The 24,544-nt window shown below is 57.6% G+C and overlaps 13 protein-coding genes across 13 annotated transcripts; 10 read left to right on the forward strand and 3 right to left on the reverse strand.

The window, feature by feature from the left end:
• Positions 1 to 154: 154 nt before the first annotated feature.
• Positions 155 to 1,234, forward strand: BDZ90DRAFT_233879 (hypothetical protein). The gene has a single exon (XM_025506804.1). It carries the CDS (start codon positions 407 to 409, stop codon positions 1,109 to 1,111), a length of 705 nt encoding a protein of 234 aa, XP_025360478.1. The 5' UTR covers positions 155 to 406; the 3' UTR covers positions 1,112 to 1,234.
• BDZ90DRAFT_233880 (hypothetical protein) lies at positions 1,043 to 1,510 on the forward strand. The gene is made up of 2 exons (XM_025506805.1): positions 1,043 to 1,087; positions 1,143 to 1,510. The coding sequence occupies exon 2, from the start codon at positions 1,149 to 1,151 to the stop codon at positions 1,458 to 1,460; it is 312 nt and encodes a 103-aa protein (XP_025360479.1). The 5' UTR covers positions 1,043 to 1,087; positions 1,143 to 1,148; the 3' UTR covers positions 1,461 to 1,510.
• A 597-nt stretch (positions 1,511 to 2,107) lies between these two features.
• BDZ90DRAFT_233882 (hypothetical protein) lies at positions 2,108 to 3,163 on the forward strand. Its single transcript, XM_025506806.1, has 2 exons — positions 2,108 to 2,641; positions 2,711 to 3,163. Exons 1-2 carry the CDS (start codon positions 2,144 to 2,146, stop codon positions 3,002 to 3,004), a joined length of 792 nt encoding a protein of 263 aa, XP_025360480.1. The 5' UTR covers positions 2,108 to 2,143; the 3' UTR covers positions 3,005 to 3,163.
• A 537-nt stretch (positions 3,164 to 3,700) lies between these two features.
• BDZ90DRAFT_233883 (hypothetical protein) lies at positions 3,701 to 5,083 on the forward strand. The gene is made up of 3 exons (XM_025506807.1): positions 3,701 to 4,282; positions 4,350 to 4,607; positions 4,686 to 5,083. The coding sequence occupies exons 1-3, from the start codon at positions 3,779 to 3,781 to the stop codon at positions 5,004 to 5,006; spliced, it is 1,083 nt and encodes a 360-aa protein (XP_025360481.1). The 5' UTR covers positions 3,701 to 3,778; the 3' UTR covers positions 5,007 to 5,083.
• Positions 5,084 to 5,363: 280 nt separating this feature from the next.
• Positions 5,364 to 6,760, forward strand: BDZ90DRAFT_275722 (hypothetical protein). Its single transcript, XM_025508895.1, has 3 exons — positions 5,364 to 5,918; positions 5,978 to 6,235; positions 6,315 to 6,760. The coding sequence occupies exons 1-3, from the start codon at positions 5,418 to 5,420 to the stop codon at positions 6,639 to 6,641; spliced, it is 1,086 nt and encodes a 361-aa protein (XP_025360482.1). The 5' UTR covers positions 5,364 to 5,417; the 3' UTR covers positions 6,642 to 6,760.
• A 204-nt stretch (positions 6,761 to 6,964) lies between these two features.
• Positions 6,965 to 8,135, forward strand: BDZ90DRAFT_281260 (hypothetical protein; the record flags this gene model as incomplete). Its single annotated transcript, XM_025509346.1, has 3 exons — positions 6,965 to 7,419; positions 7,481 to 7,756; positions 7,827 to 8,135. The coding sequence occupies exons 1-3, from the start codon at positions 6,988 to 6,990 to the stop codon at positions 8,133 to 8,135; spliced, it is 1,017 nt and encodes a 338-aa protein (XP_025360483.1). The 5' UTR covers positions 6,965 to 6,987.
• A 941-nt stretch (positions 8,136 to 9,076) lies between these two features.
• BDZ90DRAFT_275723 (hypothetical protein) lies at positions 9,077 to 10,491 on the forward strand. Its single transcript, XM_025508896.1, has 3 exons — positions 9,077 to 9,553; positions 9,616 to 9,894; positions 9,968 to 10,491. The coding sequence occupies exons 1-3, from the start codon at positions 9,095 to 9,097 to the stop codon at positions 10,286 to 10,288; spliced, it is 1,059 nt and encodes a 352-aa protein (XP_025360484.1). The 5' UTR covers positions 9,077 to 9,094; the 3' UTR covers positions 10,289 to 10,491.
• Positions 10,492 to 11,390: 899 nt separating this feature from the next.
• On the forward strand, positions 11,391 to 12,841 carry BDZ90DRAFT_267795 (hypothetical protein; the record flags this gene model as incomplete). Its single annotated transcript, XM_025508713.1, has 3 exons — positions 11,391 to 11,432; positions 11,474 to 12,229; positions 12,295 to 12,841. 3 exons carry the CDS (start codon positions 11,391 to 11,393, stop codon positions 12,616 to 12,618), a joined length of 1,122 nt encoding a protein of 373 aa, XP_025360485.1. The 3' UTR covers positions 12,619 to 12,841.
• A 223-nt stretch (positions 12,842 to 13,064) lies between these two features.
• On the reverse strand, positions 13,065 to 14,617 carry BDZ90DRAFT_222909 (hypothetical protein; the record flags this gene model as incomplete). The annotated part of the gene is made up of 3 exons (XM_025504548.1): positions 13,065 to 13,745; positions 13,827 to 13,999; positions 14,086 to 14,617. The coding sequence occupies 3 exons, from the start codon at positions 14,615 to 14,617 to the stop codon at positions 13,065 to 13,067; spliced, it is 1,386 nt and encodes a 461-aa protein (XP_025360486.1).
• Positions 14,618 to 15,077: 460 nt separating this feature from the next.
• On the reverse strand, positions 15,078 to 17,184 carry BDZ90DRAFT_265421 (glycoside hydrolase; the record flags this gene model as incomplete). Its single annotated transcript, XM_025508667.1, has 4 exons — positions 15,078 to 15,737; positions 15,806 to 15,884; positions 15,964 to 16,938; positions 16,999 to 17,184. The coding sequence occupies 4 exons, from the start codon at positions 17,182 to 17,184 to the stop codon at positions 15,220 to 15,222; spliced, it is 1,758 nt and encodes a 585-aa protein (XP_025360487.1). The 3' UTR covers positions 15,078 to 15,219.
• A 1,225-nt stretch (positions 17,185 to 18,409) lies between these two features.
• Positions 18,410 to 19,576, reverse strand: BDZ90DRAFT_222910 (HlyIII-domain-containing protein; the record flags this gene model as incomplete). Its single annotated transcript, XM_025504549.1, has 3 exons — positions 18,410 to 19,130; positions 19,260 to 19,326; positions 19,486 to 19,576. The coding sequence occupies 3 exons, from the start codon at positions 19,574 to 19,576 to the stop codon at positions 18,410 to 18,412; spliced, it is 879 nt and encodes a 292-aa protein (XP_025360488.1).
• A 172-nt stretch (positions 19,577 to 19,748) lies between these two features.
• On the forward strand, positions 19,749 to 21,039 carry BDZ90DRAFT_233890 (SMAD/FHA domain-containing protein). Its single transcript, XM_025506808.1, has 3 exons — positions 19,749 to 20,317; positions 20,411 to 20,573; positions 20,657 to 21,039. The coding sequence occupies exons 1-3, from the start codon at positions 19,804 to 19,806 to the stop codon at positions 20,805 to 20,807; spliced, it is 828 nt and encodes a 275-aa protein (XP_025360489.1). The 5' UTR covers positions 19,749 to 19,803; the 3' UTR covers positions 20,808 to 21,039.
• BDZ90DRAFT_262076 (hypothetical protein) lies at positions 21,003 to 24,494 on the forward strand (the record flags this gene model as incomplete). Its single annotated transcript, XM_025508440.1, has 1 exon — positions 21,003 to 24,494. One exon carries the CDS (start codon positions 21,003 to 21,005, stop codon positions 24,492 to 24,494), a length of 3,492 nt encoding a protein of 1,163 aa, XP_025360490.1.
• Between the last annotated feature and the right edge of the window lie 50 nt (positions 24,495 to 24,544).

The following is a 24,544-nucleotide window of genomic DNA, read 5'->3' on the forward strand; positions in this document are numbered from 1 at the left end:
AAGCCCCTCATCCAATTCGAAGCCGCCGGCGCAAAGCATGCCAAGGCACAACCAGGTTCCGGGTGTCGTCCACTTCCGTGTCCCCCACGCGGCGCGGCGAGCTGCAAGGCCGGGAGTCATCGGGGCGCATCCTCCGGCTTCAATCAACGGCTCTGGTGGCTGTGTGCCGCGCTATTACGCCTTCCTCTCTTCTCTGTGTTGTCAACACGCTCTCGCCTACGCCAACACCAACTTGAGCTAGCGTTAGCGTCATGGTCGAGACTCGAGGATGACGTCCGTGATGGGAGCACAGCCCGATGAGTGGCACATACAAAAGGGCTCGTCGACGGGGCGGTTGGGACACCCTCTCACCTCTTTCCCTACGACACCCTAGCGCCCCTTGCCCTACATCATTTGCGACCCTGTCATGTCAACTGAGAAGCAGACTGCAGCTCCCCAGGACGCTACTACGGTGACGTCTTCTTCGTCCCGTCAGATCTACGCTCCGGATGGCGCCCAGACCATCTGGGACGCTGAAGCGTACCGCAAATATGACAACGACTTGTGGGGTACCTCTACCAGCGGGAATTACAACGCGCTTTACGGTCTCTACATCGAGCAGGACTCCCTCTATGCCGAGCCACATACCATCAAAATCACAGATGCCGAGGGCGGGATTCTGTGGCATTTCCTCTTCCCACTCGGCACGTCAGTGAGCTCGCTAGTCAACAGAGGAACAATCTACATGATTCCGGGCGACCAGACACAAGATAATGTGAGCGAGGCGGATTGTCTGGAGGCGCGCTCTGAAAGCTTACATTTTAAGGGTCTTTGCCAGCCTCGAAAGGGGAGGAAAGGACACGGATTCCCGTGGAGCAAAGGACCCAAGCCCGCAACATCAGACGGATATACCTGGAAACTTCCTCTGAGCGCAAACACTGTGGAAGACATCGAAGAGAGAATGTCGGATCTGGCTGGCTCGGTGTCTGAAGATAAGCACCAAACGGTTGCGGATGAGCGAGGCTGCAGGAATCGCGACTACATTGAATTCACGGTACCTTCAGCGACGAATGGTCAAACCGACCGGACCTTTGTCTGGCTTTGCACAGTGAGTTCAATGATGTATAAATAGAGGTTCTCCCACGCTGACGCTTTGATCGAAGGGCATCATGAGAAACTATTGCTATACCAGATGGGATCAGTGCAGGTACTCTCTGGTCGAGAAAGGAACTTCCGTGCAGTACGGCGACTTCCAGTGGTCGGAGGCATGCTCCATCAGGCTCCGCGAGGGTATTCCGCCGGATCTCGATCATTCAATGATCATCTTTGCGCTGGTCACTCTTCTGCTCATGCAATTTGATATGAGCACCGGCTTTACGCCTCAAGACTTCTGCCCTACTGATGGGACCGATACAACTGTACATCGCTTCAATGGCGCCGCGCTCAGGAAGCTAGCTGCGGAGTACGGCATCCGGCGATAGGCAGAGGCGCGCGATAGTCATGCAATGCAGTCGATTCGGAAGTTTGCTGCCTGAACGCCTCCAGCTCGTTGTGACGCTCCGATCGACTGCCTGTAACATCGTTGGGCGTGGCAGCGATGATCCGAGGAGGTAGTGTGCCATCGCCCTACGCCATCGTCATTGACATTTAGCGGCCACATTTGCCTCTGTGATGTCGTCCAAAGGTGAGTCTGGTGGACGTATCCTCGACGTGTGACAAGCGTGCCTTTGACGGCGGTCGTTGAGGCGGCATTTACGCGGTCAGGACAGAGGTCGTTGTTTTATTGCCGTTTGAACGAGCGATTTTGACCGGAGCGGCAAGATACAGGGCGTTACGTGCTGTGCCGGATGGGAGCGTAGTCACTCAGGGCCTTTGAGCATGCCCACTGTATGCCCGCTTCTCACGGTAGCCTACCCCCGAAGCGAGCCGGAGTGGCTGTTGATTAAGAACACGCGCGTGGGCGCCACGGAAGAGCCTCGAGGGCCGCGGCTGTGTGAAATAGGCGCGCCCTCGCTTATGCATCCAAAACGGAGCTAGCCAGCTCGGGGGCGTTGGAGCTCGACATATAAAGTCTCCCGCTTCGACGCTAGCCATTCTTCCCCTGTCCTTCATCTGCTGATCGCTGTTCCTCCTTCTTACTCTCCCTCCGACGACGACGCCCAACATGAACAACAGCGCGGACGGACCGCCTACCTATCAGAGCGCTATCTCCCACGATGCAATGGTTCAACACGAAGGCGAGGCGTACAAGGCGGACGTCAAGGCGGACGCTAAGGCAGATACGAATGGAGCGCAGGGCAAAGCCGATGTGGTGGGCAGTGCTACTGGAGCAGCGTCTTCGTCCCAACTACTTGCACCTCCCGGGGCTCGCAAGATCAATGCCAGATACGATGCCGACGATGGGGATTACCGCCGCCGAGACGATGAGACGTGGCCTCGCGATGATTCGGTTCAGCCAATCTGCGCGGTATATGGTCTCTACATCGAAAGCGACGATCTTTTCAAGGAGCCGCACACATTCAAGCTCACCGACTATAATGGTGGAGTTCTGTGGCATTTTCTCTTTCCGCTTTCCCCATGGGGGAGACACCTGGTGCTTGGCGTGCATGTCACCAACAAGGCAACGACGTGGATGGTCCCCGGCGACCAAGAAGTCGACAACGTGAGTTACCATGTGTAGCGAATGTCCAGTCAGCTGGAGCTTACCGTCTCAGCTACAATCTTCCACCAGCCTCGCAAGGGAACGAAGGGACGGGGACTACCTTGGAACAGGGGTTCAGAGCCGCCGACGCCCGCCGAGTATACGTGGCGACTACTGCGAGGTGGTGCCAAAGCTCCCCTCCAGTGTGCGGACGGGCGATCTTCGCATTACTTTGTTAAGATTCACGACGAAGAGCATCAAGTCTTTGCCGGCCAGCAAGAATTGACGCGCAGGGACTACTTTGAGTTTTCAGTGCCCGGATCCGACCGAGTCTTCGTCTGGCTTTGTGGTGTGAGTGCGATGATAAGTACAAGCCAATTGTAAGGTGCTTAGCTTCGAACCGCTTTCTTCTTCGTCCTCCGTTTATTTCACCTCAGGGCATAATGCGAAACAACCGCTATACAAGATGGGATCGGATAGATTACGTACTGCACGAGAAGGACAACTTCTCAACACAATACGGCCACACGAAATGGGAGCCAGCCTTTGGCCTATATCTACGCCAAGGGCTACCTAAAGAACTCGACCACGCTCTGATCGTGTTCGCCCTGGTGAACTTGATGCTGATGCAGCACAGTATGTGCCAAAAATTCTGGCAGCAGCCGTATATCTTCACGGGTGGCACCAACGCAAATCAGTACCTGTTCAACATCCCTATGCTACAGAAGCAAGCTGCGGAGTACGGTCTCAGGCGACAGGAGTGAGAGGCAACGTCGTTTGCAACCTGAAGCGGCTGGTTCGACAATCATGTTGTGTCTGCTTGGTTTGTAAGCTTGTCGAAGATACTACCGTGGCGTCGCCGTTGCAGCAATGATGAAATCATTCCATCGATCGTGTCCCAGACTCTGCTCGACGACGCTCTGGGTCAGCGAGTGTTGCGGGGTTTAGACGGGCAAGGGTCGGGGCGTGCCCTCGCTTATGCCGGAATGGAGCGAGCTAGTCTATGCATCCAAACAGAGCTAGCGAGCTCGGGGGCAGTGAAGGCTCGACCGGCCAGACGGCATATATACCACCGATGCTAGCCCTATCTCCTGTCCTTCATCCGCTACTTCCCCTCATCCGCTAATCGCTTTTCGTCTTCTGATACTCCTGTCAACGATGACGCCCGACATGACGACCAGTGGCGGAGCACCGCCCAGCTACCAAAGTGCTGTCTTCAATGACGCAGCTGCTCAACAGCAAGGCGAGACAGGAAAGGCGGACGTTGATAAGGCGGATACGAAGCGAGGGGAGGGCAACGAGGTTACACCTAGTAGTACTCATGCTCCAGTAGCATCCTCGTCTCAGCTCTGTGCACCGGCTGGGGCCAATACGGTTGAGCCAAAATTTGGAGGACCTGATCATGAGTATCGCAAACGAGACGCAGAATTGTGGCCTTACTTGGATCCATTCCTTCCAATTGTCGCTGTCTACGGCCTCTATATCGAGAGTGACGATCTCTACGCCGAGCCGCACACCATCAAGCTCACTGACTTCAACGGGAGGATCCTGTGGCACTTTCTCTTTCCGCTTTGTCCCTTGTCGCATCATTTGGTCCTTCTCAAAGAAGTTGAAAACAAGGGAACGGTGTGGATGGTTCCCGGCGATCAAGTTATTGACAACGTGAGTCGTCCTTGTGCGTCATGATCGCTCACCGAAGCTCACTTCCGAAGCCACCATATGCACTCAGCCTCGCAAGGGAAGAAAAGGACCCGGGCGACCATGGACCAAAGGCGCAGAACCGCCGGCGCCCGAGCAATATACGTGGAAAAGACGGCTCTGCGGGAATCATCCACTTCAGTGCGCCGACGGCAGAAAGTCCGACATCGCGGTCAATCTTCACTTCGAGGAGCACCAGGTCTTCAGTGGCGTTAAGAAGCTGCGGCGTAGAGACTCAGTGGAATTCACCGTGCCTGGAAGCAATCGAACGTTTGTCTGGCTCTGCGACGTGAGTAATGAAGCTGGCATCTGCGCTTCTTTCGATGCTCATTCTGTCACCGCTCCCCTTCCGTTTTCTCATCTGCAGGGAATACTGCGAAACAACAGGTACACAAGATGGGATCGCATGACCTACGTTCTCCATGAGAAGGGTGACTATTCGACGCAGTATGCCTATCTCAGGTGGCAGGAATCTTTTGGGCTTTATCTGCGTCAGGGCTTGCCACAAGAGCTCGATCACGCTCTCATCACCTTTCCCCTCGTCTACATGATGCTGATGCAGCACAGTATTTGTCAAACGTTTTGGCAGCAGCCCATGGTTGTGTCGGATGGAAGCGATATGAGTCAGCAACTCTTTAGCATCAAAAAGTTGCAGAAGCAAGCTGCTGACTTTGGCTTCACGCCGTAGCGATGAGGGGCATCATCATTCGCAATGATATTCGGAATGTAATCAGCACCGTCGTATGTCTATCGTCTCGCCTCGGAGTCATGTCAATCATGCTGCTGCGCCGTCGACGCCGGAACGCTGCGTGTCTCCACTTCCACATCGATGTGCCAGGCTCTTGACGCCCGCATTCGAGCTTGAAGGACCGACCGATGGGTGATGCTGGACGCGCTTGTGCACGCGGGGCGTGCCCTCGCTTATGCAGAAATGATGCAAGCTAGTCTATGCATCCAAACAGAGCTAGCGAGCTCGGGGGCAGTGAAGGCTCGACCGGCCAGACGGCATATATACCACCCGGCTTCGACGCTAGCCATATCTCCCGCCCTTCTCCTTCATCTGCTCATTCCTCTTCGTCTTCTCATATTCCCGCCAACGATGACGTCCAAGACAACAGCCAGTGGTGGAGCACCGCCCAGCTACCAGAGTGCTCTATCCAGCAATGAAATCCTTCGGCACGAAGGCGAGCCAGGCAAGGCGAACATGAAGGCGGATGAGAAGGGTGGGAGCGGCAACGGCAATTCGTCGAGCAGTGCTTCTGAAGCAGCCGCATCTTCCTCTCAGATCTTTGCGGCGACTGATGCTGGCAAGCTTGAACCAAAGCTTGGAGGACCCGCTGAAGAATACCGCAGACGAGACGCTGATAGATGGCCCAAGATCGATCCGAATGCCTTGACCGTCGCAATTTATGGCATCTACATCGAGAATATTAAACTGCACGCCGAGCCGCATACTATCAAGATCACCGACTTCAATGGTGGAGTCTTGTGGCATTTCCTTTTCCCACTCTGCCCGTTCTCTGAGCACGTAGTGTTTCTGAAGCACTTCGAGAACAAGGGAACAGTATGGATGGTATTGGGCGATCAACAAGTCGACAATGTGAGTCAGTCCCGCGAATGAAGCTCTTCGGCGCAGCTCACACCCCTCTTCGCCTTCAGCCTCGTAAAGTCAGGAAGGGAGCAGGCTGGCCCTGGACCAAAGGAGCGGAGCCGCCAATGCCCGAACACTATGTATGGCGACGAAGGCTCAATGCGAAGGAAGTAGTTGACTGTGCCGATGGCAGAACATCGATCTTCACTCCCAAGATCAGCGATGCGGAGCGGCAAGTCTTTTCCCACGAAAAGAAGCTGGCACTGACTGATTCCCTCGAGTTCAGTGTGCCTGGGACCGATCGAACGTTCGTATGGCTTTGCAATGTAAGTTCGGCAGCCTGCCAGCTCATTTGTAAGTGCCCGGCCTCACGCGTGTTCCCCCTCCGCCTCCTTCTCCATATAGGACATCATGAGAAACACAAGGCAGTCGAGATGGGATCGATTGACCTACGTCCTGCACGAAAAAGCCGATTTGTCGTGTACCTACGGCAACACTAGGTGGGAGGAGGCCTTTGGACTATGGCTTCGGCCCGGCCTGCCCAAGGAGCTCGATCATGCGCTCATCGCATTTGCCCTCGTCAATCTGATGTTGATGCAACATCGCATGTGCCAGGAATTTGTTCAGGATAATTATCGACCCTCGAACGGCAGTGATACGTACCAACGTCTGTTGGACATTCCTGCACTGCAGAAGGCAGCTTTGATTTGCGGGCTCGCGCCGCCACAGTGAGAGGTGGTAACCGTTGCAATATCATGAGATGAAGCCACAACGACACTGCGATCGTCTGCCGGCCTTCGCGCCTTCGTCGAACATGCTACTACGCTCGCGTCGCAATGATGAAATTATCCCTTCGATTCTGTTTGAGGTCCTGCTCGACGGCGCCCTTGGCCTACAGTTGCATGGTCAGACGGGAAGCTCGAGGCGGCTGTGCACGCGGGGCGTGCCCTCGCTTATGCAGAAATGGAGCTAGCCAGAGCGGACTTCGAAGTCTCGACGACCCAACGGGCATACAAATACAGTAGTCCAGTCGCCGCGTCGTCGCTTCGCCATGCATCCCCTCCATACAACACCAACGATGGCAGACAAAGAAATGGACAGCGCAGCCCCTCCTAGCTACGAGTCGCTGCATCCAGCAGGTACCTCCGATGCAAAAGGCGACTTCAAAGATGACAAGAGCGATGACTTGCTCACGGATGCTGGTCCATCTTCCTCCTCACAACTGCATGCCCCACCCGGCGCTGCAAAGGTGATGGACTGGGAGGAATATCGCAAACGCGATATCGCCTGGCCAAGGGGACCTCGGCTTCGCACCACCGCAGTCTACGGCCTTTATTGCGAGAGAAAGAGCCTTTATGCCCAGCCACATACGCTTAAGATAACAGATTACAATGGCGGTATCTTGTTCCACTTCCTTTTCCCTCTCCAACTGCTCGTTCGTCCATCTGATCCTTTCTTCAAGAGATCTCGACACATCTTCATGGTGTCCGGTGAGCAGACCACATCGAATGTAAGTGCTGACGGATGATCAGACGGCGCAGAGCACATCCTGATAGCCTCTCTGCTACCAGCCGCGTGCCGAGACAAATGTGCCTGGTTCTCGTTGGCAGAAAGGTCCACAGCCGTCGCCTGAACAGGGCTACGTTTGGACCACTTCGCTCCTCTCGCAGCCTCTCGAATTCAGATGCGCCGATGATCGAGTCTCGCGTGTCTGGCCCGCAATTTGTACCCACAAGGAGCAGATAGACAAGCACGACCTGGAGCCTCACCGCCGAGATCTGGTCAAGTTCAACGTGCCCACGTCTCGCCAGTCTGACACGACTCGCACGTTCGTCTGGAGTAGTTCCGTGAGTTTTGTGCAACTCAATTGGTAGATGGTGGCTGTGCTGATGCCTACCTCTACTCATCAATATTCAGGGTCTGGTGCGGAATCACTCTTGGTCGAGGTGGGACGAAGTCAATTACTGCTTGTATGAAGATGGTGACATGACCAGGATCTATGGCATCTTTCGATGGCAAGAAGGTTCAGCGATCGACCTCCGTGAGATTCCCGACGATCTGGAGCATTCTCTAATCTTCTTCGCCCTAGGCTACCTTCTCCTAATGCAGTCCGATATGGCGTCGACATGGCCACCTCGTGGACCCGAGCAGGCTCGTCCCGACCCACCTCGATTCAGTGTCGCAGCTTTACGAGAAAAGGTTGCTGAGTTAATGTCAATCGAATAGTATCGTCGAAATCAGAGGGGCTGGCGGCGCTGATATGTTGGCAATATTGATCATTCTTTGTGGACAGTTCGGACCTTTTGTTGAACTCACCTTTGGCACATATCTGATCTGTCTACTTTCTACCCGTGTGGAGCCGCGTTGCTTTGCATCTATCTAGTGCGAGGTGACGAAGCGCGCGGCCGGGCATAGATCTTTGGGGGCTGCCGTAGATCCGAATTCAGGCTCTGCAGTCCAGGCTCCGTGTGCCCCGAGGCTGGCGATATCCGCGCAGCCTTGGGGGGGGCTGTCTGTCTCGAAGCCTCTGCGAGCACACGGTAGCAGCACTGACCATGGCAGCCTCAGTGCTGCTCAGTACAAAGGACTTTGAAGTCCTCTTGAGGCACGTGAGCCGGGCGGTGCAACTTCAGACGTCCGATGGTGAGTGATGCCCGGCGACGCGCCGCTGCTGCGATCCTCATCTTTTCGTGATCTGTCCATGCTCGCTCGCACCTCTACGAGCGGGCCATAGAGAGCTGATCTTTACGATGCAGGGGTCGGATACACACGTCGCAATGATAGAATCATCCTTTCGATCGTGTGTGAGGCTCTGCTCGTCCGTGTTGGAGCCACGTGGCGTTAACTTGGTCCGCCCGAAAGCTGATTGAGGTCTATCCTCTCCTTGTTTCCTCTCTTCCTGCTATCACCAATACCATCCTTTTCCCTTTCAGTCTGAGCATTGCGCAGAGCAATCGTCCCTACCTTTCAGCTACAGTCCGCGCCCTTGGCTGGTAGCGTTGCAGGGCTAGACGGGAAGCTGGAGGCGACGGCTGTGCACGCGGGGCGTGCCCTCGCTTATGCAGAAATGGAGCTAGACTAGCCAGAGCGGACGTCGAAGCCTCGACGGCCCAACGGGCATACAAATAGTCCAGTCCCCGCACTGTCGCTCCGCCATGCATCTCCTTCCCGATACCACATCGACGATGGCAGATGAGAAAATGGACAGCGCAGCCCCTCCGAGCTACGAGTCGCTCTCTGCGGCAGGGACCTCTTCCGATACAAACGATGCGAAAGGCGACGTCAAGAAGGATGACAAGGGCAATGACATGCTCACGGATGCTCGTCAAGCCGCTTCGTCATCCTCCTCCTCGCAGATGCTCGCCCCATCCGGCGCTGCAAAAATCATGGACTGGGAGGAATATCGCAGGCACGACAAAGGCATCTGGTCAAAGGGCTCTCGTCGTCGCACCACCGCAGTTTACGGGCTTTATTGTGAAAGGAAGCATGTTTATGCTCAGCCGCACGCTCTGAAAATCACAGACTACAACGGTGGTGTCTTATACCACTTTCTCTTTCCTCTTTGCATGATACGCCGGAATCAAGCCTTGTTGAAGAGGCCCGGATACATCTACATGGCGCCCGGTGATCAGACGATCTCGAATGTAAGTGTAGCAAGCGCGCAAAAGATAGCCTACGCATGTTCTGACGGTTTGGAGCCTGTCAGCCAAGGGCACAGACAGACAAAGCGGGACATGCTTGGCAGGATGGGCCGGAACCGCCGAAATCAGACAGCTACGTCTGGAGGGCTCCGCTTCACACGTCTGATAGCCCTCACTTTGAATGTGCGGACGGAAGAACCTCGAGTATCTACCTCGACCTCTGCGAAGCCAAGCAACAGATCCACAAGTACGCTTTGGAATATCATCGCCGCGATATGCTGGAGTTCAGCATTCCCAGCTCCGGGCAGTCCGAAACAACTCGCCGTTTCGTCTGGAGCAGTGGGGTAAGTTGTTCCGGGGCTGAGCACGTGCAAAGCGCTTATGCTGATGCTCATGACCGTCTACATCGACGCTCAGGGCCTGCCGCGGAATCACCCTTGGTCAAGGTGGGACGAAATCAAGTATTGCATGTACGAAAAAGGCGACTTGACGCGCATTTACGCCAAATTCTGCTGGGCGGAAGGATTCGCGATCGACATTCGTGAACCTCCAGAGGCTCTCGAGCACCCCTTGATTGTCTTTGCATTGGGCTATCTTCTTTTGATGGAGTACGATTTCGCGTCACAATGGTCGGCGGCCGATTTCGCTCACGGCGGGAGGAAGGACCATCCCGCACCGCCATTGTTCAGTGTCGCCAGTCTGCGACATTGGGCTGGTCAATGGATGCCGATAGAATGAGATGTGACAGCAGCTACAATCGAAGTGTCTTTCAAGCTCAGCGTTTCGCTCTTTTACATCTCAATGATCTTCTTGCATACGAGGGGCGTACTTGGTGACTGACGATAGAGGGCACTCTTTTGGGGGCAAGAACTCTCGCAGGCGCTTTCTTTCTCACCTTCGCTCAGTGCTCGCCTGGGTCTCCTTCTCATGGTGCGAGAGGCATGGCTGCGGGCATTAATGCACTGGGCTTCCGAATTTCCGACGTCCGGGCGTGACACAGGCGTGACGGACATTCCCCATCCCTCGTCCCTGTCAATGTCCGCGTGTAGTGGCACATTCCCCCTTCGCAGCCTTAGTATCCCAAGGATGATGCAGCAGCACCATTGTGATCTTCGACTTCTTTCTCGCGTGATGCCAGATTGGGATCCGCGAGCGCGGATGTTGCGATTCTCCAGGGTCCGACTGCAAGTGATGCTCCGCGATGCGTCCAAAGCCCGCGCTGCAGGCAGATCTCCTCATCATAGGCGTGCAACGCTCGCACCTCGAGCGGGCCATGGAGAGCCGATCCCTACGATACAAGGGTCGGACACCTTGTGCCATCAACTCCTACGGTGAAGATCCGCCATCGGTCTAAATCGTGCCGCCGAAAGCTTGCACAAAAGGCATAAAAGGACGAGTGTGCCACCGATCTTCCCACTTCTGTCGGCACAGCTGGTCTGTCCCACTTCAACGCACACTCTCACTGTACCCCGATTGTCCAAAGTTCTCTATCAAGAACAGCTGGCCTGTTCTTCGATCGCACTCTCACTTCGATCGCATTCTCACTTCACTCGCGCCCTGCTTGTTTGCAACAATGTGAGCACGCCGAATGCCCCGTTTGCAGATGCATTGATTGACTTTCGCCTTCCACGGGCCCTCAGGAAAATCTCCATCCACTGGCTTCTCTTAGCCGTCACGCTGGCCGTAACCTTCGAGGCGCAGGCGGCTCCCATTGCTACATCCGAGGCGCAGGCGGCTCCGCTTTCTCGCAGAAGGGGAGGGGGCCTTTTCAAATTCCCCAAATTTGGGAACTCGTCCCCGAAGACGGCCGCAACCGGCAGTACCAGCGGCGCCACGACTGATGCTCCTGGTCCTGCCGGCGCTGCTCATGCAAACCCCGCTGGTAATACAAACAGCGGTAATAGCGGAACCACCCGTCCGCAGCCTCAACAATCCGACGCTGCTCCGACGCTCGGGTTCTGGAAAGATAAGGCCAGGATAGACAGACTGACAGCTAACATCAACTCAGGCAACTTGCCGATGCAGCTCGCAAGCAATGGCATGACTGGCTACGGGACGCACCTGATGATAGAAACGGCAAATGATGCCCAGCGCAAGGCTAGTGTTGCTCAGGCAGAAGTAGAGGACGCCCGTGCTTCTCTTGCCTCGACGGCGCCTACAACAACATCTTCTTCCTCTTCTTCCTCGTCATCAGGAATAGCGGCTCAATCCACGTCTTCCGCATTGCCAGTGCGCAGACGCATGAAAAGCAGACCGGCCAGTGTGGCAAAAGTTCCTGCAGGTGGAGCCTCAAGGGCCGCGGCCGCTCCAGTCAGGGGTGCTACGTCAGGGACCGCAACGTCAGGGATTGCTACGCCGAGCGCTACGCCAGGTACCTCTACGCCAGGGGCCGCTTCAAGCGGGGCCACTACGTCAGGTGCCGCGACGGGGGACAGCTCTACAAACGAACTCTCTTTGGGCGGCGGCTCGCCGGGCGCGAGACCGATTGCTCACTCGGGGGACAACGTCTCGCAACCGAACGGCCCTCGCCCCCAAGGGCATCATCCTCTTGCTGCGCCCGCAGATCAGCCAGCTCAGCAACCACAGCCTCACAATATCAACTTTGACAGGCCATTCGGACCACGTCCAGTCAGTCCACACGCTGTCACAGATTCTGACAATTCTCCCTCGGAGCATACAGTGAGTGAATTGGTGCGTCTCATCGCTGCTCGACGCTGAGGTTGACTCGGACCGTTGCCGAGCAGGGGAGCCAAGCGCTGGGAGATACTACCGCCGAGACCCACCCAGCGGAGCCAGCGGAGAGCTCAGTAGACCCGACTCTCGGCACAAGCAAAGCAAACCTTGCTAACGCTCTTGGAACCATGGCAAACAGCTTCATCAACATTGGAGTCGTCGCGCCTAACACATGGTCTGGACATGAGGCCAAAATGGCTCGTGAGAAGCAAAATGCGGCTGATGCCGCGTCTTCTTCGATTGCATCCGCATCCTCTTCCAAGAGCGCAGCCATGACCTCATCCACGAGCCTTTCCAGTACGTCCCATGCTGCCGGGCCAACGTCGGTGCCCTGAGTAGGGGCCAGACTCCCCCCGGCCTGGCCTCGTTGCTCGCCACATTTCCTCCATCCTCTCTTCTGCTCCCTATCCTCTCGCGCGCCTTGCTCGCCCCTCTCGTCACTCACAGCTGGTCTGGAGTGATGGGCCGCGGTGTGACCAAGTGCGATGGACGATCCCTCTCTTCCTGTTCTCTCTTACTGCGTGCCCGTGGACTGGAATGAATCATATCTGTGCCTGACGAACCCTGTGCAGCGCGATGCGGTCCGGTCTGGCGTGGTCGCAGTGCGCGGCCTTTTGAAACAACGATGTTGGTATGATTATGCGACGCAGCGAATCTCGTCTACCAGTAGTAAGTTGGGAAGCTCTTCGAGCGCAGTCAGTGCCTCTCAGGAGCTCCCCTCGGGTCTCTCTCCGTTCCTCCTTGGCAATCCTACCCTTCGTCCCGCCTACGACTGTTCGCCTCAAGCCAAGACGCTCCTCTGCGCCCCTACAAAGGCTCCTGCCGCCTGTCCCCACACCCACAGCCATGCCCAAATCCCAAAACCGCTCAAGATGGGCAACGAAAGATTATCGTCGAGCCCTCCGAGCTCCAATCCCTCGGCAACGGCCGCCACCAGGCCCGCTCCCAGCGCTACGAGTGGGAGGGGCATAGCAGGCACGCCATTCACCGACGAAGCCGCCGAGGCGACTACGCGGGACGCTGCATCCCATGCTGCGTTTAGTGGCCCAGACTTTGCATTGTCCGCCAGCTCGGTGGGCATTCGTCCCCTGAATCCCCACGACCAGCCACACCACCCTGAGTGGGCCCATCCAGGTGCGCTCGCCCCCAGCACGGCATGGTGGCTATTCCAGCTTGCCCCGTCGAAACGTTCCGCCTTCATTGCGATTCCGCCACCCCAGAAGAGGAGGGCGACGCACCCGCCTGCGATCCATGCTGCGAGGAAGCCCGAGAGGGACTTGCGCGCTGCAAAGGGTGGGGAGGGAAGAGGGGGAGTGTACCGGCCTAGGAGGCGACCAAAGACCGAGGCGGCTGTGTCCGCCCAGGAGAGGATCATGATGGAGACGCAGGCGATATCTGCTGGGTAGAAGTGAAGCGAGAAGATGACGCCGATTAGGTACCAGACTACGCCATTGACCTTGTCCTGCGAGCGTGGCGCGACGCAGAGAAAGTTGTCAGCAGCGAGCGATGGCAGTATGTGAGCCTCTCTGAGTGTCCGACTCACCTTCTCGGATTCTCGCATGAGAAAGCCCAAGACTTTCTCATAGATCCGCTCAAAGTCGTCATTGTTGAGGCGGATGATGTCTGCCGTGATGACGATTCCCAGGAAGATGGACAGCCCGCGAACGACGGCCCCGAGGTTATGGTGGGCGAGGTAGAGGTAGAGAACCAGGAAGCCTGGCGGCGGGGAAGCCAGAAAGGGTGAGGTTCAGCATGTCGTAGCATGAGGCAGATCACCCCTCTTTGGCACGACGCCGACTCACCAATGCTCGAATGAAATATCTTCCTCGGAATCTCCCAACTCTTTTTACTCTTCTTTCCCTCGCTCCCACTACCCCCTCTCCTGGCGCCCGGTCTACCGGAGCCAACAATCTTCTCTACCTCCTTCGCCTCTCCCCTCCTCCTCAGCCCCTCCCGATTGGCCCTCCCCTGCAGCTTTTGCTCCTCGCTCAACCCCACGATGGAGCCTGCACGGGACACATCTGCCAGATCCCCTGCACCGCCATTGCCGTTGCGCGGATGCTGGTGCTGCGCGAGAGGTCGTGGGGAGACACCGTCGAGTCCCTCTGGTGCGTAACCGGCATCGTCGTCGGCCGCTTCGACTTTTGTATCTACTTCCAAGTGAGGGGTGAGGGCGCCAGGCGGCGTGTCTTCGGGGGACTCGTCCTCTGGCGCACGTTGCAAGGCGCGTAGGACTGCTGCGCCCTTTTCTGAGAGTGAGCCAGAGCGTGTGCGATTAGGCGCGAGTCGAGAGGACGAGGGCTGGGCGGATGAGGAAGAGGAGGAGCCGTTCATCTTCTCTGGCTCGGCGACGAGTTGACGCGTTGAGTCCATCGAGGTAGAGGGAGGCGATGGAGCGGCGGATGATGTTGATGGGGACGAGGATGAAGAGGTGGCTCCCTTCTTTTTGTTGAAAATGCGTGTGAGGGAGGCTTTGCGGTCCTTGGCCATCTTTGTTGGTGTTGGTTGCAGAGGAAGGAGAGGAGGAGTTGCAGTCGCAGTCAGTCGCACTCGCACTCGCACTGGCAGCTGGATCGAAAAGCGTGCAACGTCGTCGTCGTCGTCCCGTCGTCCCCTCGCCGTGAACAAACACTCGTCAGTCAGGCAAGAGCAAAGCAAAGCGCGGCGCCTCTCATCCGTCTGCGTCTGCCTGCCCGTTCGCCCGCCCGCCGCCAACAAGTCCTTCTGGCGGTCCGAGGGGAGACGACAAGCCACGCGAGCGGCGACGATGCACGCGCGAGGAGCCACCTCTCACCGCTCATTCCAACACACATCGATGCGGTTGGCGACTACGACGCGCGTAGACACACAAAGGTAGTGTTCTGATTATCGAGACACAAGAATGACAGCAGCAGAGAAGCACGACAGCATCGCAATGAGTCACGTCATGCCCCCCGTCAAGCAACCCACGTCAACGTGTGCAGCCCAACAGGCAACGTAACATTCGCGACCATCCCCCTGAACTTGATCGTAGCCGTCACATCATTGTACACTCCCGAGAGGAAATGGTCATGCTTCTGCAGCAGGGTAAGCGACCACCTCCTCTTCCCATCCGACCCAATAGACGTACGGTACGCCTGCACCTTGATTCGCTCCCCGTCGGGGAAGTCGTTGGCCTCCTCCGTCGTCGAGGCACCCACACGGACGGCCCACTGCTCCTCGCGATTACGCGGGCGGATGGCACGACTGAGGTGGGCGAGAACGGAGAAGTCAGAGGTGAGGCGGAACTTTCCGTGCGTGTCGATGGGGCCGCCAGGGGGCACGTAGGCGGGGAGGATGTGGGTGCCAAAGGGCCCTTTGCCCGAGGCTTTGGACTTGTCCGTCGTCACGCCGCTACGCCGGCTAGGAGGCTGAGTTTGGGACTGGATCTTGGCGTTGCCCGTCATAGCCTGTGGAAGCAGGGCAGGAGCAGCGCCTGGCGTTGCGTTGGACAGAGGTGACGGGTCAGTACATGTCGAGGTTCGCGCGCACGCTTCAACTTACAGTTGGAGCAGACGTTGGGTAGGTGGGGCGTAGTAAACCCATTCTCATCAACAGTCAAAGCACAATTCCAGAGCACCACCTGCGGAGTCAAGGAGGAAAATCGATGTCAGTCCTTGCCCGCATCAGCCAACCTGCCACCCCCCGCAGCGCGCACTCACCGCCTGCGTGCCATGCTCAATCGCCTCGGTCAAGAACTGCGAAGCCGACTTGCGCAGATTACTCCACGGCTCCTCGTTATTCTGCGTAATGCGCGTACACTCGCTCATAATTGTCGTGCGACCGGGAAAGGCCTTGTTGAAGTCGTCCTGCGCAGACGGGTCCCCACCGTAGCAGTGCCACGAGACGGAGTCGAAGGCCTTGGTCGAATCGAAGACCTTCGTCGGATACTCGGCGTGGTCCCAATTATGGTCGTAGGCCGTGAGAGTTACGTCTTTCAGGCCGTAGGCGTCGAGATACTGGCGCGTGTACCCGCCAATGGTCGCCGCGTCCGTCGCGTTGATCTTGTTGCCTGGGTACTTGTCGGGCAGGTACATGGGCTCATTCTGGATGCTGAGTTGCCAGGGCGAGCTGCCCAGCTTCTGCTTGATGGCCTGCATCGACCTAGCTAAGTACTTGGCGTAGACGTCGTAGTACTTTGGCTGTAGCTGCCCGCCGATCATCTGACCTGAGCCTACGGTGCCATTGTACTTCATCCAGTCGGGAGGACTCCAGGGCGCCCACATGCGCTTGACGCGGGCGTTGATCTTCTGGATGTCCATGTGTGTCTGCCACATCTTGGGTGCGCGGTCGATTGTAAACAGGGAGAGGCTCGTGTCGGGCGAGTCGTCAGCCGTGTCATCGTACGAGTAGACGGACGTTGCGAAATCGCTCGCGCCGATGGGGGAGCGGACGATGTTGAGGCCTGCGCCTCCCTTTTCGATGGCCCACTCGGGCGATTGGTCGAAGAAAGTGCGCATCAGCTCGTCGTACTGGTCCCGGTTTGCCTGCTTGACGGCTTGTAGCGCAATCGAGGCAGAGTCGGTTATGCCGCAGCCAGCGCCGATCATCTGCTGCAGGGCTCGATTGTCGTGCACATCGATGCCGATGATGGCGTCGCCGTTGGTCAGGTTGATCGATTTCTCGGGAAAGTCACCCTGAACAAACGGGATCGAGACCTTTTGATACTTGACGAGATTAGGGTCAGCGCCGCCCACGGTGCTGTAATTCCATGCCGTGCTGAAGATGGTGTCCAAGACAATCTGGGTGCCCGCAGCAGCCTTCGTATCGCCGCCGGCATCGATCTTCTTGGCACGCTTGACGAGGCTAGATGCAGCTGGGTCAGCGAGCGCCGCTGCGACTAGAAGAACGGACAAGAGGCTTGTCCACTTGACGGAGAGCATGACTGCGAGACAAAGGGAGGAGGGTGACGGGTCAAGGAGAAAGGACGGCCGTATGGACGACGATGCTTTCTCTTAAGGGTGCGTGCGGGCAGAACAGAGAGGGTCAAGATGCCATCGTTGAGGGGCGACATTACATTGCGAGAGGGGCGCGGAGGAGAACAACAATAGGAGAAGGGCCGTCGTGAGGCGGCTTGATGGAGTGACCAGCGGCTCCTAATGGAAAGCGGAGCGGCTCTAGCGCCGGCAATGCGAGCGATGCGGCAATGCGGGTCAGCGGAGGGCGGCTCGCATCGAGATTGGGTTGCGCCTCTGGAAGAAGGATGGGCTTCCATCTTCTCTTCGTCTAGGCGAGGAGCGAGACGAGGTTCAGGGTGAGAGAGGTAACAGGGTTGCCGCTGCCTTCGAGGGGAACAATAAGACAATGCCTCGAAGCAGGCTAGCGCGCTCGCCGTCTTGGCCCTGGGGGAAATGTGGGGAAACCTGCGCTAGCCTAGGATGAGCTAATGTGCAGGAACATGCCTGTCAACAAGCAATGCATCGCAGCAGCGAAGCCGGGGCAAAGAAGACGAGGACGAGGGCCGACGAGGGCCAGGAAAATGACGACGAGTTGACCCTTCGCTGCTGGCTCGTGACCAACCCTCGAGCCGATCATTATAGGGCAAGCGTGAGAAGAAGGACTGGAAAAGCAGAGGTTCAGCCGGCGGATGGAGCTCAATGAGAGCCTTGGCGGGCAGAAGTGGTGTCTATTCGAAAGGCAGAAAGGTACGCTGTGCTGCGGAGGTCCCTCCTTGATCTCCTCGCTCTCGCCGATGAGAAGTCCCGGCAGTGAGGACGTAGCGGGTGAATATCGAAGCCGGTCTCTGTCTATCGCTTGTGAGGCGGCGCTGGAGGTTGCGCTGGATGTATGCTTGGGCGCCAAGAAGGCCTGCTGCGGGTTTCGCGAGCTCTCAAGGAGAGAAGAAGGTGACACTGAGGTTCGATTCTCCATCGCCCTAGGCTTTGAACTTCGACTCGTGGAAGGCAAGCCGGACCGATGCCAAGGCGATTGTTTCGCATCTCTGTCTGAATGCTATACTGGTATAGAAGGACCCATGCCTGTGTGGGACACAGCAGTCTATGTCGCGTATGCTTCGATGCTGGCTGGCTGAGGTGACGATGAGTGCGCGAGGAGGCTGATCCACTATGTCCAGGTGCTTGCTGCGCCGCCTTCTCACCGCACACCACCTCACACCCCGACGCCGTGCCAATAGGCCCACGCCCTCCTCAAACAAACATAATGCGCAAACGCTGCCCCGACAATCGCGCAATGAAAGAGTTGGTGACTTGCCCCCACGTAATCGAACCTGCCAGGAGCAAAACGTTCCGGCCCCCTGCAGGCGTAGGTGAGTGCCCCCACCACGTACAAGCTGCCAGATAGGATCAACCAGTCAAGCCCCATGGTGAGGCGCAAAGTAGCATAGTCGTAGAGTATGTAACCATGCGCCACTGGTACGACGGCGCTGAGTCCCAAGGCGAGGAAGATGGCAGTACGTACAGGCCTGTACTCTGGTGTAGCGTAATGCGGGGTAAGCACGGCCCAGGCCGCCACCCCTCCCAAGCTCACGATGCCCAATCCGTAGAAGAGCTGCCATTTTGGATGCTCGTGAAAGCCATAGTGTAGTGCAGGTAGGAAAGAGCCTACGATCATGACTACTATGCCTACGTAGTCGAGAGCGTTGCACCTTTTTGCTAGCTGGCGGGAGTGGCAGGAGAGGGTATGGAAGGTCGAGGAGAGGGTCAAGCAGGTGACGGCTGCGAGGAGGAAGGTGGTGAAGCCCGCTATGTCCAGCCAGTCGGAGGGGGTTGGAGTGCGATTGAGGGAGGAGGAAGAGGGGAAGAAGATGCGGGCGTGGGCCAGGGGCAGGAGGAAGGATGGGAGGGATCCGAGATGGTCGAGAAGGTGGGCGCTGAGGATGAGGAAGGACAAGAGGGCGCCCCAGAGGTGAGAATGAATATTGATGCTGCGAGCGCGGGTTGCGGGGGACAGGTAAGTCCAGCCGGGCATGATGGCATTGAAGCGCATGGGACGCTCTCACCTCTCATTGTGAGCATACAACCAAATGCTGGCCCAGCACTTGGCGATGGTATCGTGACGAAAGAGCTCTGCTCTTGCTGCTCCGTTGATCTTGTTCTTCTTTTCGCCTGCCTTCACCACCCTACGCCTCGTCCTCGTCTCCTTCTCACCCGTCCTCTGCTCATGCAACGGCACAGCAATGACCTCGTCGTCTTGGTGCCCGGCATCCCCATCCTCCTCTGCTATACCAGGGCGCCTATATCCCGTGACAATGAATGCATTGTCCTTTGCCCAGGCAGGCAGCTCTTCGTGAGAGCAGAGGTGGGTGTTGAGGCCCATTGTTGCTCCTGTAGAGGGGCGAGGAGGAGGTGTTTGAGGAGAGGGGGGAAAGGGGAGAAGGTCTGATCCCCGGATGTCAAGCGACTCCACTTTCGCACACGAGGGAGTTGAATTATCTCGGACGGACAGAGACGGACAGACCAGATCGCGGGCGGAAACAAGAAACGGGAAGCTCATCTTGTCCTCGAATCCATTCATCCATCCATCCATTCGATATCCCTCGCAGCATGCCTCGATCAGACTCACCTCCGCGAAGGAGGTACGAGGATGACAGGCCATCCACTTCAGCGCATCGTGGATACAGGGAAGAGGAAAGGCGCAGACCAAGAGATGACGAGGAGAGGCGTAGGCCTGCATATAGGGACGATGGGTACGACCACCGAAGGCGAGAGGATCGCAGCCGAGATCAACACCCGCGGCGTGACGATGGCTATCGGCAACGCCCTCGCTCTCCACCAGCATCTTTTTCACGTCGTCGTTCACGCTCTCCAGACTTCTCAGTCGATCGTCGCAGAGAGCGAGAGCGCTACGATCGCTCCACGGGGGGCGGCGCTTCGCCTGAAGAGGAGGAAGAGGACGAAGAACCCTTCATCGATGAACCGGACTTCACACCATCAGGACTCCTAGCAGCCGAATCCAACCAGATCAATGGAACAGCGCTCAAGTATCATGAACCGCCAGAGGCCAAGAAGCCCAAGAGGAAGTGGAGACTCTATGTGTTCAAGGATGGGCAAGAGCTGGGTATGTACCAGCCGCGAGCGCTCGTTCCCCTCGTCGTTGCCCATGAAGGCGGAGGAAAGAGAGCTGACATGACTTGCCTTTGCATGCCTGTAGATCTCCTACACGTCTCTCGCCAATCGTGCTACCTCTTTGGCCGTGATAGGGCAGTAGTGGACGTCCCGCTCGACCACACGAGCTGCTCGAAACAGCACGCCGTCCTCCAATATCGTCTAGTGGTGGAACGCAACGAGTTTGGAGACGAGAAGCGAAATATCAAGTGAGTTGTGCGACACATGATTGATGAAAAAAGGAGACGAAAAGGCTGACACAAGGCTTGCCCTCCTGTTGCGCACAACGCAGACCTTTCATCCTCGACCTGGAATCAGCAAACGGCACGACGGTCAACAAGAAGGCGGTGCCCGCTTCGAGGTACTATGAGCTCAAGAATGGGGATACGCTGCGTTTTGCGGCGAGTGAGAGGGAGTGGGTATTGCTTTGCGAGGATGTTTGAGTGAAGGATGGAAGGCATCGATACCGTGATTTGATTGAGTGTGAGAGCAATGAGGCTGGCCCAAGCGTTGCGTTGCGTCGCTCCGTCGTCCAACACCAAGCCAAAGCCGCGGCCCGCTCGCTGTCCGTGCGTGCGTCCTTCTTGACTTCCTTCACGTCACTTTATTCTATCATCCTTTTCCCCCCTTGCATAGCCATGAGCAACAGTCGCAATGCTTCATCACTACTGCACGACCTCTTCTCACGCTCCGAGCTTCACCTACACGTTCCCCATTACCGCGGCGACTCGCCGACCTCGTCTTCTTCTTCCTCCTCATCACGCGACATAGCATTCTACGACGAACATCTCGAGGCGCGGCTCCGCTTGCGTTTGCCATCCTCCCCCACCCACCTCCCACCACCAACGCGAGGCCACGCGACTTACTCCATCCCACTCACGCTAGACGACGACGAGTCCGACGATGTAGACTGGGAAGAGCGAACAGAACAGGCTCGCAGCACCCGCCTCGTCTTGCTGGCCGTGCTCTGCAATCTTGCAATCGAGGCAAGAGGAAGCTATGTATCCCCTCGTCCACCGCTTGGGAACAGAGATCTGGTGATACCGCCTACCACGGCGAGGGCAAGTGCGGGAAATGCTAGCACGAGCGTCGTCGTCGAGGATCATGCAAGGCCGAGACCAGCGATGAGTGAGCATGAGAGGGAGGGCCAATATCAGAACATTGAAGCAGGCTTGGGGGATGAGGTTGCCTTTTACTCGATAGCATGGCAGGGCAATAAAGTGCCAACACGACCGGCTGCGAGGCAACAACACCAGCAGAGCAGCAGCCAGACCGCCACCCCCGCCTCTCAGCCAGAAGGAATGGGCTGCACAGTCACGTACCACCCGCCCACAGCCTCATGGCACATCGAATGGCCGCTCCTCCTCCCCATCACCTACGCAAGACATCGACACCCCACGCCGTCCCTCCTCTTGACCGCTTCCCTCTCCCTTCGACTCTCTCCTACCTCCCCACTCCTCTCAGCCTTGACCGCCGACCTGAGCGGACAATCACAGTACCTCGCCATGCTCCCCGCCGAGCTGCGGCCAGCCCTCACCTCCGGCAATGGCGAGGAGGACGAAGACGAGGAAGAGGGGGCCAGTTGGGCGGATCATGATCTCCTCTCTCCCCTTTCATCGGGCCCCGTCTATCCAGATGAGAGCCCTTCCCAACGAGCAGCAAGAGCAGCTTCTGCCCTCGCCAAGTTGCCCTTGAGCCGCCTGCCGAGCAAGGTATTGGGCAGCAGGCTCGTCACACCAGGGAGGAGCGCGAGGGATGTGGGGGCGAAGATGCGACGGGGACGCGGGCTTGTGGGCATGGGGGACGGTGATACAGAGGGAGAGGAGGGGGACTTGACCGACCTGAGCGAGGGGAGCGAAACGAGTGCTACCACCGCCACTACATCCTCTTCGACCACATCGTCTTCTGCACGATTATCCCTCACTCGCGCTTCGAGTGCCAGCAGCGATATATCGGATCCAGCTCTGTACGGCCGCTCCTCCGACGCAACGCAAGGCAAGCCCGCCACCTCGCGGGACAAGGACGATGATGCCGACGATATAGATCGGGGCTCTTCGGTCGTCACGCTGACACGCTCCGTCCGGCGTGGGTTGGATGTACGATCGGCCGTGGGGGTCAGGATGAGGACCACCATGGTGGACGATGTGGAGCTGCCTGTTCTCAAACATGAGCAAGTCGGCGAGGGCATGGCAGTCGGACGTGCAGCATCTTCGAGGAGTCGCTGCCTGGTCCTCTCGGTCGAAGTGGACAACCCATCCGACTCTGGGATGGTCTTTCAGGTGGACAACTGCGAGGTAGAAGTCGTCCAGCCCACCTCTAACGGGCAGGAAGCCACCGCATCAAGTCCACAGGGATGGCAAGCAGAAGCGCGCCTCGTCCGTGGCGGGGAGACGGCCTTTGACCTCGAGCAGGGGGAACAGCGAAATCTCGTCTACTTTGTTCGATTCGTCCCCACCTCAACCCGCACGAGCAACAGAGGAGCAAGCGAAGCTCTGGCCTCGGGTGGCAGCACTATGCGAAGCATCTCTATCGTCGTACATGGGAAGCCCGTCCTCCTCCCCTCCAGGAATGGCGAGGAAGACCAGGCAGACCGCCTTCTCACGCCGGCTTTTTCGTCCGTCTGGTCCTGCACGTTGGACTTCCGTTCCCTACTGGAGGACGCAGCAAGACGTGAAGCGTTGCAACTCAATGAAGCTCAGAGCAGCTCGACTCGGTCTGCCAACACGGCCGTAAGCACAACCATGCCCGGCGCAATGAGCGGCAGTTTTCGCCATTCAGCCAGCGCCCTTCGCCAAGCGCGCGCGAGGGACGAAGAAGAACGAGTGGCAGCAGCAGCAGCAGCAGCAGCAGCCAGTACCCCTGCCACTACGCCGACAACGGCCAGGCCAGGAATGGATCGCACGCCCTCCGGTCTGGCCAACGGTCCGCTCGCTCGCTTCACCTCCGCCGGGAGCGCGAGGAATGTTTCCACGACTACTTCAGCTTCGAGGGGCTCATCCTTGCAGGTCGCCACTTCCCCATCAACGACGGCCGCTCTACCATTCCCCTCCTCACCTTCACCTGGACCCTTACCCTCTCCATCGCCCCTCCGACAGGTTTCCACCTCCTCATCCTCAAGCAGTACGAGTACCATCTCCCCCGCCGGGCTAGGCCTGCTCGCCCAAGCCAAAATGCGCGCAGCAAGTGCAGCGGAACGCTCTGCCTCTTTCTCTGATCAGCAGACCTCTCCGGGAGAGCATCAGCGCGTCTCATCTCTGGCGTCTAATAGAACGAGGACCAGTTCGACCTCGAGCGGTAGGAGCATGTCGATATCGACGTCCTGGGATCGAGCGCCTAGTGGCAGCTTGAGCGTCGCTGCGAGTGGAAGCGGGCCGAGGGAGCGTGTGAGGAGGAGCGTTTCGTCTGCCCTAAGCATTGCAGAGGAGGAGGGGCGACGTGCTTCCACAGAGCAGGGGGTGAGGACTGTCACTCCCTCTAGCTCGTACGATGGTGTGAAGGTGCAGGAACGGGGTGGTGCAACTAGCCGGACGGTTTTGCCTGTGCGCAAAGTGGGTCGACCGAGCACGGATCTTCCCTTGCTGATCTCGAGTAGGGTGGTCCTCGCCCCGAGCGCAGGTGGTGAGGAGGAGGGCAAGCAGGAAGGTGGGAGGGTAAGCTACGCGTGGGTCAGCATAGAGGTCTCCCTTCCCGGCCTGGACCAAGCGGGAGGTGAGTTGGCGGGCGAACTCAACATCAACTACGTCCCATCGGGCAAGGAGGGGCAAGATGCTGAGTACGACACGGCAGTTTCCTCACTCTCACTGGAGGGGGCTAATTTGAGCCTCGCAGCCGTGCAAAAGGTCGTTGAGCGGCACAGCTCATCTTCGGCTTCGCTAGGTAGGAAGGGCGGGAGCAGCGTTGTGACGACTGTACTTGCATTGGAGCGGAATGTGCCCCTCAATCTGTTCGCGACTGGGCATGAGGGCGGAAGACAGGGAAGCGCTGAGGTACCGCTGTTGATTGTTCGAGGCGCGAAGGGTGGGGAAGATGATGAGGGGGATGCACTGCTGCGCTTGATCGAGGCGGGATCGCTACAATTGGGATGCGCGGCGATGGACCAGCCCGCATGGACACTCAAGCTCGGCGCTTAACCACGTAATGCAATGCCAATGCATCACCCACCCCAGCCACTCTCCTCCGC

This window comes from Jaminaea rosea, assembly GCF_003144245.1.
Source record: "Jaminaea rosea strain MCA 5214 unplaced genomic scaffold BDZ90scaffold_13, whole genome shotgun sequence".
NCBI classification, from domain to species: Eukaryota; Fungi; Basidiomycota; class Exobasidiomycetes; order Microstromatales; genus Jaminaea; species Jaminaea rosea.